This window comes from Rhynchophorus ferrugineus, unplaced genomic scaffold, assembly GCF_030347505.1.
Source record: "Rhynchophorus ferrugineus isolate W39M unplaced genomic scaffold, kcgeb_rfMv2 rfM1, whole genome shotgun sequence".
Classification (NCBI taxonomy): Eukaryota; Metazoa; Arthropoda; class Insecta; order Coleoptera; family Curculionidae; genus Rhynchophorus; species Rhynchophorus ferrugineus.
This window is the reverse complement of record NW_027472580.1, coordinates 6,514,137-6,530,110: the sequence shown is the minus strand read 5'-3', so window position 1 is coordinate 6,530,110 and position 15,974 is coordinate 6,514,137. Positions and strand designations below refer to the sequence as shown.

Here is a 15,974-nt window from a genome sequence, read left to right as displayed (position 1 = left end):
CTGAATGTTTTGATATAAAAATGGGACAACATTCATTTGGGAACTAGTCAGGCACTCTATGAATCTAATACGCGAAGAATTTCAGCTGTTTTAAAAGTAAATGTTGACTCAATACCTTATTAGTAAATGAATATTGTTAATACTTCAGGTGTTCATGTTATTATCTCCATGCCCTGCACATCAAACTATGCATATATCAGATCAGAAAGTTATTGAGTCACCTACTAAAGATTAGTACAACTAAATAGTAATAAAGCCAAAATAGATGAGTTTTTTATTATTAATATACAATAAATAAATAAACAAATGTATGTTACTTAATATACGTGGCAAGAATGTCATTTCCAGTCAACCGATTGGAAATCCCATTTCTGACTACTTTTCCCATCACAATCCGCTATTATTAAACCATCTGAAATATTCTTGGACAGGGGTATATCTAAACATTTTTGATTGGTAGTATGCCTCAACTCTTGAGTCTAAAAAGTTAGAAGTTTATTTAATACAATCAGAAGAAAGTAGATATTTTTGAGGAGTACATTTTGATCATATTCCCATTTTTGTCGAGAGAATCCGCTACAAGCTATCACTCTAACCCTTAGTGGGCCTATGCCTGGTTTTTCCGGTGCATCCAAACAGACGGAGTCGTCGGTCATAATGAATCCATCGGATGTCATGACAAACATCTCCTCTATTATTTCATCAACACATCTAAAAATAATCAGAATAATTAGTTGTAAATACTATTTTTTTAAGAATGAAACCAGCTGTTCTCCATACTTTCTATATATTGTCAGTGTGTTTCTAATGTGTTATATAGTTAAATTATCATCAGAAATTTCCAAAAATATTCTCAAAGTAACCAGAATAAGTTACGAATATTCAGATTTGGAACCCATCTATAGTCATCTAATATAACTAAATGTGATAAACTAAATAATAACATTGAAACAATTGTATATAGTTTACAAACATTGCAGAATTAATTGAGAAATGGCACATTAAATTAAATTCTATTAAATTCATTAAATTAAAGTCTGCACATGTGAATTATACACCCAAAAAATCTATTTCCTGTCACTGATAATTAGTTGTACAGTAATAAAATACATGAGTATGATAGGAGATGCCTAACTCATCGAAAACATAATATTAAAAAAGACGGGCGGAGCTTTCCATCAAACTCAAAAGAATGTGTTTGCTTGGACCATAATCTAAATTATCACTCAACAATAAATTGTTGTTAACAACATAAAATTGTTTTAAAGCCAGTCTGGACATATGGTGTTCATCTGTAAGACACAAACTTAGTAAAACAAAATTATTCACAGCATTGTTAACACTATGTTAGAAATTACTATATTAGACATCCACAAAAACCTAACAGTACCAACGGTCAGTGAGGAATAACCATTCGAGATTGCGTAGACATAAAAATATCGTAAAAGTACACAATGCTAAACAACAGTAATTTAACCATAGGTTTAAGAGACAAAAACCATTTAAAATTTGCAAGTAAATGTGTGAAAGCTGTATTATGTTTTAAACTTATGAGAACACCAGTCAAACTAACAGGTGATTTGAAAAGTCCCCGGCCTGACACATAGATAGAGCTACTAGAATTAAATCCATATATTTTTAGTTAGCCCTAACCTTCTAAAGATGCGTGTATAAATTTGACAGCTCTCGGATCATTAGTTTGTCAATTATAGCATTTTGAGTGAAGCAACTTTTGTTACTGTGGAAAAAAAATTGATAAAAAGGAATTTCGCGTGTTGATAAAATATTGATTTTTGAAGGAAAAAATTCAGTTGGAGCAAAAACTTGGCTTGATGCCGAGTTTCCGGATACTTCCCCAGGAAAATCAACCGTCAAGGATTGGTATTCTAAGTTTAGAGGTGGTGAAATGAGCACCGAAGACGGTGAACGTAGTGGACGCCCAAAAGAGGTTATTACAGACGAAAAGATTTAAAAAATCGACAAAATGATTTTGAATGACCGTAAATTGAAATTGAATAAAATATCAGGTATTCTAAACATATCAACTGAACGTGTACATCATACAATTCACGAATATTTGGGTATGAAAAAGTTCTGGGCAAAGTGGATGCCATGCGAGCTTACTTTTGACCAAAAACAACGACGATGAGTTGATGATTCGGAGCAGTGTTTAAAGATGATCAAGTGTAATAAACCTAAGTTTTTTGCGTCGATATATAACAATGGATGAAGCATGGCTCCATCATTTCACTCCGAAGTCCAATCAACAGTCATCCGAGTGGACTGCACATGATGAACCCGCTCCAAAGCGTGGGAAAACGCAACAGTCGGCTGGCAAGGTTATGGCGTCTATATTTTATGCGGATGGATGGAATGGGATGGGATGCACATGGAATATTTTTCAATGACTACCTTGAAAAAGGAAGTACCATCAACAGCGACTATTACATATCGTTCTTGGTCCGTTTGAAGGACGAAATCACCGAAAAACGGCCGCATTTGAAGAAAAAGAAAGTGTTGCTTCACCAAAAGTAAGACCTTTCATAAGTCAGTGAAAACGATGACAAAAATCCATGAATTGGGTTTCGAATTGCTCCCTCATCCACCGTATTCTCTAGATCTGGCCGCCAGCGACTACTTCCTGTTCTCAGATCTCAAAAGAATGTTCGCTGGGAAGAAATTTTCGTCGAATGATGTGGTGGTCGCCGAAACTGAGGCCTATTTTGAACCAAAGGACATTGTGTATTGAATCGTACCTTTGAAGGGAATTCTGTTGAAAAAAAAAAGTAATTTTTCCAAAAAAATTTGTACTATGGCAGGCCGGAGACTTTTCAATTGACCTGTTAAATCCATTATACTCTAATTATTTTTCAGTCATGTATACCCGCAAAAATGGTAAAGGTAACGGACTTTCAATTTTACCTAATTTATTTTTACCTGTGAAGAGTAGCAACACCCATAGGTTGATTCGTAAGTCCCTTCCTCTCTGGTTTGATCAAACAACGATCTTCTCCGATATTTTTTATCCGACCAAAAAATCTGTTATCCTTCGGGAAGAAATGCTGAGGCCATACATTGTCCAAGTACCACTCGAAGCTCTTACATTTCAGTCTTTTCTTCAATTCTATCCTGCTAGAAACGTTTTGATCTTCTTTCATCGACCTCGCTTGTTCGTTGTATTTAAAATAGAAATTGGACCATTCATCTAGCCAGACTAGAGCCACTCGAGCTAAATTTGCAAATAAGGTTTTAGTGATACCTAAAAAATATATAATATAATTAAACATATAATGGTACTGATTCATTTAATTTTTATAAAAATATTAACACAAATAATAATAAATGGCATATCATTTGATACTGATATAGCCGTGGTTACGAGAACAGTGTTTATATTAGCCCAAAAGATCTAATAAGTGTTTAAAAATAAATTTTTTTGTTATTTTAACCTCTTTGTAGCTTCTCCATCTGGAATAATTCTTGTTCTATCCGGAACTATACTGTTTTGAATTCATTAATTTAACCGGAATCATATTAATTTACGTCTTAAAAAAAGACAGATTGATATTGTATTAGCAATAATTCCGCAGTTACTCGAAGCATTTCTTGGTGTATTTAAGGGGAATTAGGGCAAAAGTATCGCAGCTGTCGCTGTAACGTCGCAAAATGTGGACTGATGGTACTCAAAGACCCTTAAATATAAACTATAACATTCGGAGATATCCATGCTTAATTCACACTGTAGAAGAATATTGAATCAAAAATAAAAATTTTGTGAATTCAGAAAATCAGTCAAATAAGCCAATCCTCACTCATGTGTCATAAGATTGCAACCATCAACAATTATTGTGGGCAGCACCACTACATACTGTTAAAATATGTCATCATTTGGTTCAAAGTATTCCACATAAAATAGATGATACTAATATTTCTTGTTTTTAAATCGTCTTGCAGTAAAAATCTATATAACAAAAAGAAATAGATCCATAGAACCAATTGCTCTCAAATGAAGAATCAACATAATATTAAGAGGAATATCCAAATATATGACGAAGTTAGTGTTTGAAATAAGAAATAAAACAACACGTTTTAAAAATAACGCCTTAATATACCAGGAATTACTAGAATATAGAACGATTAACATTAACATCAACATACCATTAAAGCAGACACTCTATTTAACAGCTAGTTCAAACCTGATGGTTCAAGATAAATAAAATTAATAGAATATTTTATCCAATTAGTGATTTTTTTATTATATGTAGTTTGTACTTAAATGTTCCTACAGCGAACGCTATCGCAGCACCAAATATCGGGACCCATTATGAATCTAAACCTTGTAAACCACATAAACAAACACCAAACATTTTTTCATCAAAATTAAACCACACGTTTAGAAGGGATTCAGTTACATACACGCTGGCAGAAGAATTATTACACATGGGCTGAAAACTCCAGGACGTAACAAAGAGAACGGTTTTCTTTGTTCAAAATCGATTTTATTCATCAACGTAATCTCCATCAAAAGCAATACATTCAATCCAGCGCCGCTCTAACATTTCAATACCACTCCACGTCATCAGTTGCTGTCCAGTCAGAGTCCGAAGTGAAGTGCTGAATCCATGTTTCATCCATAGTCACATATCGATGCAAAAAATCTGGTTTGTTACATTTAAACATGGCCTAACACTGGTCAGATCCATCAACACGTTTTTTTTTTTGGAAAACAGCGAGCCAATGTGGCACCCACTTTGAACAGAGCTTTCTCATAGTTAAATGTCCATTAAATATAAAACCAACACGTTCTTTTGATATATTTACGACTTTAGATAACTTTACTTTTGGCTCATTTAAAACGATTTTGTGGATTTTTTTGTGGCCTGGTGTTACCCCCTCAATTGAACGTCCACTGTCTTCTGCATCATCGGTGTCTCTACGACCATGTTTGAAGTCATCAAACAAACGATTTATTGATGTTTCTGATGCAGCGGAGTCTTATTAACACTTTCGAAGGCATTGCTTCGCTTGAACGGCATTTGTTCCATCAACAGGTAGTGTCAAATTAAAACACTAAATTGTTTTTATTTCATTGTTTTGAAAATAACAAAAGTATTCAGTCTTAACAATCAATAAAAGTATCACCATCCATGTGTTAGGCCCGGGACTTTTCAGTCCATGTATTATAAAAATAAAGATTACGAAGAATCTTGGATAAACTTACCCCCTGGAAAAGAGTAGGGTGAAGATTTTCTGAAAATATGGCCAACATGAGAACACGGAGCTATTTCTATGCGCCCTCCACATTGCCAAACTCTAAAACAATAAATAATTATAAACTATCATAATCAGAATATTTAAGAATAGCGTAAAAAAAATGTAGCCTGTTTCAGTTAGTACGGCCATTCTACTAATACCATAGTACTATCAGATTTATTTTATTAAGTTGTTAGAATCAAGATCACCTACGCGTTTAATAAATTAAAAAACAAATGCCAAAAACTTTTTTTGATGGTTTTTCTACTATTATCTGTTTACCATTTTGAATACATCTAAAAAGTTTTAAAATTAAGGTTAATTAAGTATAGTATGTAGTATCAAAAATAATTGCTTAAATCCGCAAATTGTATTTACATATCAATAAATAATGGTAGGAGTAATTAAAGTTCAATCATAAATAATAAAAACCCTCAATAAGCAAATCCCTCAAGCAAAATTCCTAAATAAAAACAGCAGCAAAGCAATCGGACATTACCATAAAGTTTAAATACATCTAAAACAATCTTGGGACACAAGACAGTTTTCAACAAGAAATTTCAATTGTATAAACTACTGGTTGTTGCAATAACAGAATACGAATTTGTAAATTCTAAGTGGCGATAAAAATGTTAAATAGATACTAAAATGCTCAAAAGAGTAAACATAACAGCGTATTAGTATTAGAAGTAGACATTTAACTAAAAAATGTGTTGTGTAAAAGTTAATGGAAATTCAATATAATACATATGAAAAAAACTGAATACTAACCTAAATGACATTTCTAAATTCTCTCCACCCCATACATTCATATTTTCATCATAGGACCCAATTTCGAAAAAGTAGTTACGGTCAATTGCGAATAAACCACCTGCCATGGCAGGAGAAGGAAACGGTTGAGTGGCATCGTGTTTTCTTCTCTTCATTTCCCGCGTACTCAGCGTATACCATCTAAAACAACCATACAATTAGCTCTTCTTCTATTACACCATTTGTTTTCTTTACCGAAATTGAAGATTCCAATTGAACGCGCCCCAGTGCAGCTCGAAGCTCTTTATATAAGCGAAAGTATCATCGTGAATGATATCGATCACCGGACAGGCCACAGTTTTCTTATTCTTATGTATCACAGCTAAAAGACTCTCCAGCCATCCGATAGTACATTCACAATGGGCGTCTAGAAACGTCAGAGCTTCACCTGAAGCTGCTTCGGCACCTTTTAAGCGTGCTTTTATGAGACCAATTCGACTTAGGCTTCTAATGAGCTTTATCTTAACTGGTAATTTGACTAAGTACTCCTCCAAAGGTTTTCGTAAAAATTCTACCAAACAACAAAAAGATATAAAAACAATTTACGTGAGTCATTGGTCCGACCAGAATATTCAAAAATTAAATAAAACCGTTGAGCAAACCGAATTAAATAATGAAGAAATACTATGATGGAGACGATTCCTGGATATTGCAGAAATCAAAATGGTAATACATTTTCAATAATACAAACTTGATAACTGAATTGAATGAATATATTGTGATATTGAATTAATTGTTACATATGGCTCTATCTATATAATTAGGATGAAGACTAATTTTGAAACACCATTTTTTATGTCCAATAGTAGTTACTACTTCCTTAAAATATATAATTTTTAGATTCCAGATTGAAATTCACTCCAAAATACAGATCATTAAATGAGATCTATACAGTATATAGTTTTAGTCTATGTAGTCAAATTTGGCTCATAATAAAATGAAGTTTGCTGAAAAAATATCGATATATCAATAAAATTAAAAAATATAAAATAATGCTCTAGATATAGTCGGTTCAATAAAACAGTGCACTCTCGTCATATAAATTTATCACGTCAAAACGCTACAATGTTGCCACATAAATTTTGAGTTGGCTTACAAAATTCTAAATAAAAAATAAATAAAATATCGAGCTAAAAATAATGTTATTAAATATAATTTATTTTAACATTATAGCACCTCTATTGCATATACTAATCTCGTTCTTTCTCAAAACAATTTATGATAAAAAAAACAATCTATTTCTGCCTGATAGCTTCGTTGTTTCCAATCACATGATTGTACCACTCATAAGCAGCGATTTGAAATTTATCAAAACAAGCAAAGTGCTAAAACAACGTTTGCCGGTTTATGATTTGTAATTATTACCACTAATGTTTTGATGAATGTTGCAGTATCAGACAATATTGTATCTCTTTTTAGCTAGAATAAAATGAGAAGGGATATATTGTTTGATTTTAAAACGAATTTACAAATTGCGATAGGTAATACGTTTGACTTTGAGATGACGTGCGTTCACTGTTATTTTGAATAGCCTATATATCGTTTCCTAATATAGAAAAGGTGCAATGTTTTGTCACCCGATATATTTGTTGAGTAACAAACCGATATATTCTCTATATCTAGGATCTTTCTGTGGACTTTAAGTTTTCAAAAATGAAGAACTATGTAAAAAATCTTATATAAACTATCACAACTATGTTATGGCGTGAATCTAAGTGTCAAAAATATTACTGCAGCAATGGAAAATATTTCAAACTCTACAAAAACTAATAAACTGGATGAATAAATAATAAATAATGGATATAAGTAATATATATATATATATATATATATATATATATATATATATATATATATATATATATATATATATATATATATCCATATATATACATATATATATATATATATATATATATATATATATCCATATATATATATATATATATATATATATATATATATATATATATATATATATATATATATATATACCATATATCAAATATAGTAAGCATTGGGAAAAGAAATAATCCTAACCTGATTAATAACGATCAATGCTTAATAAAAATAATTGATCAAAATGTTCATAAAAATACCTCTTTCACTGGCATCATCAACCAGTATAATTTCTTCTATAAGCTCCTTAGGTGATCTATTGATCACGCTCCACAAAGTCCTTAACAAAGTCGACCAAGCTTCGTTGTGGAAAACAATGATAATGCTGGCTTTTGGATAATCTAAGAAATCTTTGTATAACAGAGAACATCTACAACAGTAAAAATAAAAAGGCCAATAAAACATATAGTTGCTATAGAACTCATCATCAAAAACAGCAAAAGCAACAATTCACGAAATTATTAGTGCTTGTGACATATTGGCTATTAAACTTTGTCAAACTTCATTTTCATATTATATTAAAAGGTAGTAAAAATGACAAAAAAACAATAAGTCTACTGTTTAATATTAATTTTTATTTCTTAACATGTTACTAGTCGTCTTATTTTATTATTTAATTGTGTTCATAAAAGTTTTTAAAAAATAAACCTATTATACTTCAAATAAAAACACCTTTTTATAAGCTTTTATTTTAACATTTTGAGCCCAACCTATCAAGACCAACAGTAAACTGCCATTATAAGGCAGCCTCATAGACCCTAATGTATTTTTTCCATCATTTTTAGATCCTGGTGGGAAAGCTCTTCCATTTTCCCGGGAAATCTAACATGTAAACTGAAACTGTGGAGACAGTCTCATGTATCCTGATATATTTCTTCCATCACTTTTAAATCAAAGCAAAAGGTTTCTTCCATTTCCCAGATATCCAGTAAATATATCCAGGTAATTTCGGAGATATGCTTTGAAGCCTTGAAGATTACCAACATCTTTTGCAAAATTTCTTTATAATATGGTATTTTATAATTACCTAAAAGTTTTCTACCACCAACACAAAACCTCTCCAAGCTTCACTTTCGAAATTTTTTAGTAGCAACTTCTATGAAGTTTGTACAACTTCATAGAAGACTTGGCAAAAATCCCGCAACCATTTGGATTGCCTATAACTGTGCTTAAAGAAAAGAGAGGTAAGTTTGGTTTTCATAAAAGGTTTATTTGGTCCTTACGTTTTTTTTTCGTTATGATTGCAAAATGATATCGGCAAATAGTGACCGCGATTCGCTATGCAACTTTCGGCTCGTTTTAAGGCATTTTTCATGATATCCTGCAACATCTGAGACTGATTTCTTCAATTTCGTGACGAATATTTTCTTCAAGATGTTGAATCGTTGGTTCATAAGAAAAAGTCTGGTACTTATAAATCCGGAGATCTGGCTGGCCATGATAAATCGCCACTTGGCGAAATTAGTCCTTGGGTAAAAACGTTATTCAATAATTAAAATGTGGAGCAAGCTGTGTGTGATGTGCTAAAACCACATGTTCTCTATTCCTTTCTCTTCCATTTTAGGCAGAAGAAAATTTCGATTCATATCTTGGTACCATTCAGCAGTAACAGTAACTGCAACACCTTAGTCATTTTCAAAAAAATAGGGTTCAATGATGTTTCCAGCATGAACACCATACTATACCGTTGTTTTTAGTTGATACAATGATGTCTCATGAGTTAATTGAGGATTCTGTGTTCCTCAAAACCGACTAACCGGTTATTGACGTGGCCCTTGAGAAGAAAATGGGCTTCATCGCTCATTATCAATTTAGACAAAAAATCTTCAATTTCACCAGACAGACTTGGGATTGCATTACTGTACTCAACTCATTTATCAGGGTCTCTCGGTAGCAATTTTTGGACTGATTAAGTTTTACACTGGAACATTTTAAAAAATCGCCTTAAACTGCGTGCAGAAATATAAAACTGGGAACCACCACGTCTCCGAATTGATGTTTCTGGAGACTCTGCACCACTATCGCGCACCAGAGCCACATTTTCAGTGTTACGAGACATCCGTTGTCTTCTAGAACGAGGACTGTCTGATGTCGTACCGTACTGTCGAAAATTCGCATGTAATCGATAAATTGTGGTTTTGTGAGGCACTGGACGATTAGGATATTTTTGACGTAATTTCCGCTGAATGGCAATAATGGAACGATTTTTTTCAATAAATATTGTCACTATTTCTGCTCGTTCTTACGGCGTATCCATAATAAAATTTGGACGTCTACACAACACAATGGTTACAGAAAAACTGAGCTAGCCGTCACATAACCAAGATGGCGCGCAATCAAAATAGTAGCGGGACTTTTGCCACCTGTTATCTTACATCAATATCCGAATGTGAAGACCATCAAGTGTTCCAGATTTTAACTTTTCCATACTCAAATATGGAAATGTCTTATAAATGTATTAAAATAATATCTTATCCGATATTTGCTTACATAAAGTTCGATACAGACAAGGATATTTTGTTTAGCTAAACTGTACTACAGACTAAATACAGGCTAGCAATTTATATTCATTTGTTCATGTTATTATTATTATTATTACACTATCATCATATTATGGACGGGGAAATGTAAAAATGTAATGGACGAGTTAGATCAAATTAATGTACTACAGTATTGTACACCATAAAAAGGTCTACAAAAAAGTCCGCGATGGTATATGTTTATCTTTTAGGGATAACCCACATTAACCATTTTTATTGTTTACTTTTTACGTGAGAAAATGGCTTATTTACGAAGCTATTTTAAGCAATACGGCATTAATCCTTATCGAATTAAGTACCTTAAATACAGTGTGCAATTAATATAGATCAATATGGTTCCTTACAGCATGTAAATTAAACAAATATTTTCGGAGATATTACAAATTTAAAATTTGCGTTTAAAAATGTGTAATGTAATAAAAATTGTATGAATTTAGATATTCCAAAGATAGCAGGAAAGCTTCATAGTAAGTAAAGGGGAAGAGGAATTGTTTTACTCCAAATTTAATGCGTGCGGGCCAAGGGCAGTAATGAATGAAATACTGGATCGATTTTAATCATGTTTTTATTGAGGCATATATATTTTATGCCCGTGCAAAGTCGGAGCGGGCCGCTATGTTTTTATATACAACGTTCATATTTTTTCTGTAGTGTATTTAATTTAGTATCAGCATTGCACCCGTGCGAAGCCGGGGCGGGTCGCTAGTATATATATATATATATATATATATATATATATATATATATATATATATATATATATTATATATATATATATATATATATATATATATAATACTACAAAAATGTTTTGTTGAGCTGTGTGAAATCTTGTTTAAATTGGACGCAAAAAGGCGTAAAAAAATACAAAACACAAAAAAGAAAAAAGGGACTGCTCATATAGTTAGTTCAAAATATCATTGCCAAAATCAGATAACAGAGTTGAAATGTGAATATGAATTGCTTCAACATCCAACTTACTCTCCAGCTCCCTCTAACTTCTGAATTTTATCATGCTGTCATCATGCTGCGTAACATTAATAAATCTCGACTGAGTAATGGAACAAGACTGGCTGTGAAAAAGATGATGAATAACGTCATTGAGGCAACAATCATAAAGGGAAAATACAAAGGACAGGATGTCTTGATGGAGTATACCGATGATTCCAACGGATTAACCATTCGATTTTAAACGTTTACAATTTCCATTACGACTGGCCTTTGCGATGACCATAAATAAATCTCAAGGCCAGTCGTTGGAAGTTTGCAGAATCAAGTTGGGGTTTCCCTGTTTCGAGCATGGACAAGATAGTAACTGTGTGTGTCTGTAAATATCTAATTGAAACCTTATAAATAGCCAGTATTTCAGGAAAACTCTGTTTTTTAAGTATGAAACATCATGTGTAATTAATCGAAAATAATTTAAAAAAATTTATTAATTACGGATTATTAGGTATTTTATTTATCGATTGAGGCATTATGAATTCTGCCAGGTCAGCTAGTTCAAAATAACCGTGACACGAGTGTCAATATGTGTCTGTCTAAAGTTGTAAATTCGTTTTACAGTCAGACAATATTATCCTTGTCATATTGTTCTATTTAAAAAGAGATAGAATGCTGTTAGAGAAGTTCGAACACGTAACGGAATGAGTTTGAGTTGTCCGTTTGCCAAACGTCTGAAAATTCTTCAAAATATTATAATTACGGATTATAAACCGGCAAAATAAACCGGTATTTTAATAAATATGAGATCGCGGGGGTTTTTATTGAAAATATTTTTTGCGCCTTACAGCTGCACTATATATTAGTACCGACACAGTCACTAAAATATCTCAAAAAATTAAAAACAATATAACCTTAAATTTGCCAAAAAGAAATCCTGTTTATGTGAAATAGGTGACGAATCAAAATCAGCTTAGTGTTTCAGAAATAAAATATACGAAATGTATAAAACAGTAAGTAGTTTTTTCAATCGAAACATTATTTAATACAATTATTTCAGAGAAAATTGTTAGAAATATATATATTCCTTGATTTTGTTATATGTTTTTAAAAATTGTATATATATATATATATATATATATATATATATATATATATATATATATATATATATAAATGAGATATGAATATTTCAGAATGGTACATTGGGTTGCTCATGGCAAGATGATAATAAAGATAGTGTAAAGAGAACAAAAGTTGATGGAAAAAGGTAAATGTAGAAATAACTATAGATTAGGTTTTGTTAGTCATAACATTTATTCATTTCAGACACATAGTTCTTCAAGCTGGAAACAGGAATGGTTTTATTCCTGGCGCAGAATTAGTATTTCTCTAAGTCCAAGGGTGATTACCATGAAAAAATGAACCATAACTTGTCTTTGCAGTAGTTTTAAAATCAGCTTTTTAAGAACTTGTAGGAACCATCAGTTATGTACAATGCACCATATATATATATATATATATATATATATATATATATATATATATATATATATATATAGTACACTGGTGGAGAAAATACCAACAAGCTCATCAACAAAGGCTGCAATTAAGAAATGGCTTAAGGTACATAAAATAAATTTCGAGGAAATCATATTAAATAATGAAATATTTAAAAGCATTCTATGTAATTTACTTTTTTAGAAATAAGCCTGAGAATATATACATAGTAGATCAGATTACTGAATGTTATGGCCACAGAGTATTATGTCTTCCTCCCTATCACTGCATTTTTAATCCAATTGAGTTGATACGTGGTATTGCAAAGAATTATTACAATAGATATTCATGTTGAGGAGGATATTCAAACCAAAACTGTCTGGATTTATGGAAAGACGCATTGCTGAAAAAATGCACCTTCGGTTTGTGTGAGCTCGATCAGACACATTGAAGAAGATATTGAAAAATGATAGAATCTTGATCAACTTTTTGATAGCTTGGAAATAAACTGCTTAGTTATTCACTTAATTAGTGTTGCTGAAAGTGACAGTGATTGAATAAAACCTTATGAATGTTGGTTTATGATTCAATTCTGACGATTAATAAGACAGGGTGATGAAAGAAGAAACCACTAAAGGTCAGTATACAATTAATATACTTTACTTGTCGGGAATTGTATTATAGAGTGTGGAAGCTTTATGAGCATGTGTGTTATTGTTCAGAATATACATGAACGTTTGGTTAACATGTATGAGGAGAGAAATAACACTAACTCTTTTGCAGATATGGCAAATCCATTAAGAAGAATGCAGTGACTAAATGTAATTTTATCAAGAAAGATGTATACAGATAGTAATAGGACAAACTAAAGACAAATATAGCAATATCATAATGACTTTACAAGGATACATTGCATCGAAAGAAACAAGAGCTAAGCGTAAAACATAAATATGCTCTCTAATGAATGTAAAATACATCACTCAGATATACAATTGTTAATTATTGTCTATTGGGCTAGGTCATCGGAGATACCACTACATACAAAAACGCGCCTATAACCCTACCGATACTAGTGTGGAAAAAAGCCCAATGTATATATAATAAAACAACTCTAACCTATAAATTAGTATGGCTGTAAAATTAATTGTAGTTTTAAGTTCTTCGATAATAAATGCATTTGATATACTATAATGTTAAAATAAATTGCATTTAATAGAATATTTGTTCAATTATTTTCTTTATATTAAAATTTCGTTATATGTCAGAGCCAAAAGGTACTAGAACTTAGGCATGCGTCAACATTGCGACGTTTTGACAGTTCTCCCGTGTCACTGCTATTTTGAATTAACTATATATATACATATATATTTTTTCAACAAGTTATAAACAATAACCAAAACTCAAAATGGGATAAATAATTATGTAACAGTTAACGAGGTCAATGTTTAACGGAAATATGTTAAATTTATATGCCATAACTAACTAATATACATATGAGCATATTACCTTTTCCGTCGATAATCCGGTAAACTTCTGTTGAGAGGAATCTTATCACTCGCGAGTAAATTGAATCTATTTATTTGATACAGCTGTTGCCTAAGGACCAGATCATTGGATTGGATGACTACGGGATTACCATTTTTTCCAGCATTTGGTTGAGGATTGAATCTGTTTTCATTAATCATTTTGTATGTGGCATCTGGTATTGGTCTCACGGGATTTCCCACATAGTGGCCTATCACTACTCTAATACCATTGTTATCAACATATTCTTCCTGGTTTTCCCTAAAAACCAAAATTGTTTTTAACAATAATTAATCGGTAGTATTTTCAAACAACTTCACTCACAAATTCTTGAAGTGTAAAGTTTACAAGTTGTAAAACAAGCACATTTAAGTAGAATAAAAAAGTTATTTTGAAATAAAAACAATATTTGAAATACTTTTCACTAAACACATTAATTAAAATTCCTCTTTTCACTGTTATTAAAAATCTATTAACTCGTTCATTCGGTATAACATTTTCTACACAATTTATATAGTTCGTCTAATAAAACAGCCAACACCCGTCGTCAAAATGAATGACGCCAGAACATAGCCGCATCAAATTTGTCTTCATCATTCATCATTCATTGTCAAACATCATTAACTATATGTTTACATAAGTTTATTTATTACAACAACACTTACCGAAATATATGTTTCGGATGTATTTCATTTTCTCTACGGTTTGTGTAACGCCATATCAACAAAAACAATATAACACTTGAAACTACGGTCATAGGTAAAATCTTCTTACATCTTCTAACAGGCCCCGCTAGCATATTACAACTGAAAAGCATGATTATGATTAGTGTCAAAATATCAACAAAAATATTTTCGAAAATAAGTCATCATATAATTATTTTGAAGACGAATTGATAACGATTTCGTAACCTTTGTATCTTTCCACACCAATATTCACAGAAAATAAGTATATTTACCAGTTTGCACTCCATTATTACGGCATAGTTTAAAATAATATGTAATTAGAAATGAAATTATAGCGGTATACATTCACCGTAGGACATAATGTACCAATCAAACTGATATTAACGCATAAAACATCAAGCAACAACAGTTCAGAGTATTTAAATTATTTATTCTCGAGATATCGATTAATTGTTTAAAGTTATTTTTAATTTATAGATCATATTTTATAATAAACAATATTAGCTTTATTTTGAATTTAGGCGGATGCGCCTGGCGAGCTCACTCGCTATAAAAACTTGTTTATATATGTTAGATGGTACTAAATTGGGAAGAAAATTGTTATATTTTTACAATTACAAATATAAATTATTTAGCTACAAACACTACGGGATTATTTGGTAAGAAATAAATAGATAACTTACCGAAATAAAGTCAGCTAATATCCATTCTAACCAAAACAACGATAGCGGTACCTCGGCTCGTTGACCTTGTAGTCGTACTGTTGTCGTAGCTACTGCTGTCGACGATTCTTCAGACCGGTCATGAATGAATAGAAATA

General features: G+C 31.6%; 1 protein-coding gene across 2 annotated transcripts; it reads right to left on the bottom strand.

Annotated features, from left to right (window-relative positions):
* Positions 1–260: 260 nt before the first annotated feature.
* Pgant3 (Polypeptide N-Acetylgalactosaminyltransferase 3) lies at positions 261–15,974 on the bottom strand. 2 transcript variants are annotated; one of them, XM_076415256.1, is made up of 10 exons: positions 15,838–15,974; positions 15,134–15,274; positions 14,451–14,729; positions 8,163–8,332; positions 6,259–6,574; positions 6,025–6,204; positions 5,222–5,313; positions 2,938–3,259; positions 540–711; positions 261–479 (listed from the first exon to the last, which is right to left on the bottom strand). In XM_076415256.1, the coding sequence occupies exons 2-10, from the start codon at positions 15,265–15,267 to the stop codon at positions 339–341; spliced, it is 1,806 nt and encodes a 601-aa protein (XP_076271371.1). In that variant the 5' UTR covers positions 15,268–15,274; positions 15,838–15,974; the 3' UTR covers positions 261–338. The 2 variants fall into 2 exon arrangements, with proteins under 2 accessions (XP_076271371.1, XP_076271378.1); XM_076415263.1 differs by lacking the exon at positions 15,838–15,974 and adding an exon at positions 15,427–15,536.

Bases quoted from the DNA above. Each gene is read 5' to 3' on its own strand.
- Pgant3 (XM_076415256.1), bottom strand. From the start codon at position 15,267: ATGCTAGCGGGGCCTGTTAGAAGATGTAAGAAGATTTTACCTATGACC. The intron at 8,333-14,450 runs GTAATATGCTCA...TTACTGTTGTAG, and splicing joins CCGGATTATCGACGGAAAAG to ATGTTCTCTGTTATACAAAG. The intron at 6,575-8,162 runs GTATTTTTATGA...GTTGTTTGGTAG, and splicing joins TGATGATGCCAGTGAAAGAG to AATTTTTACGAAAACCTTTG.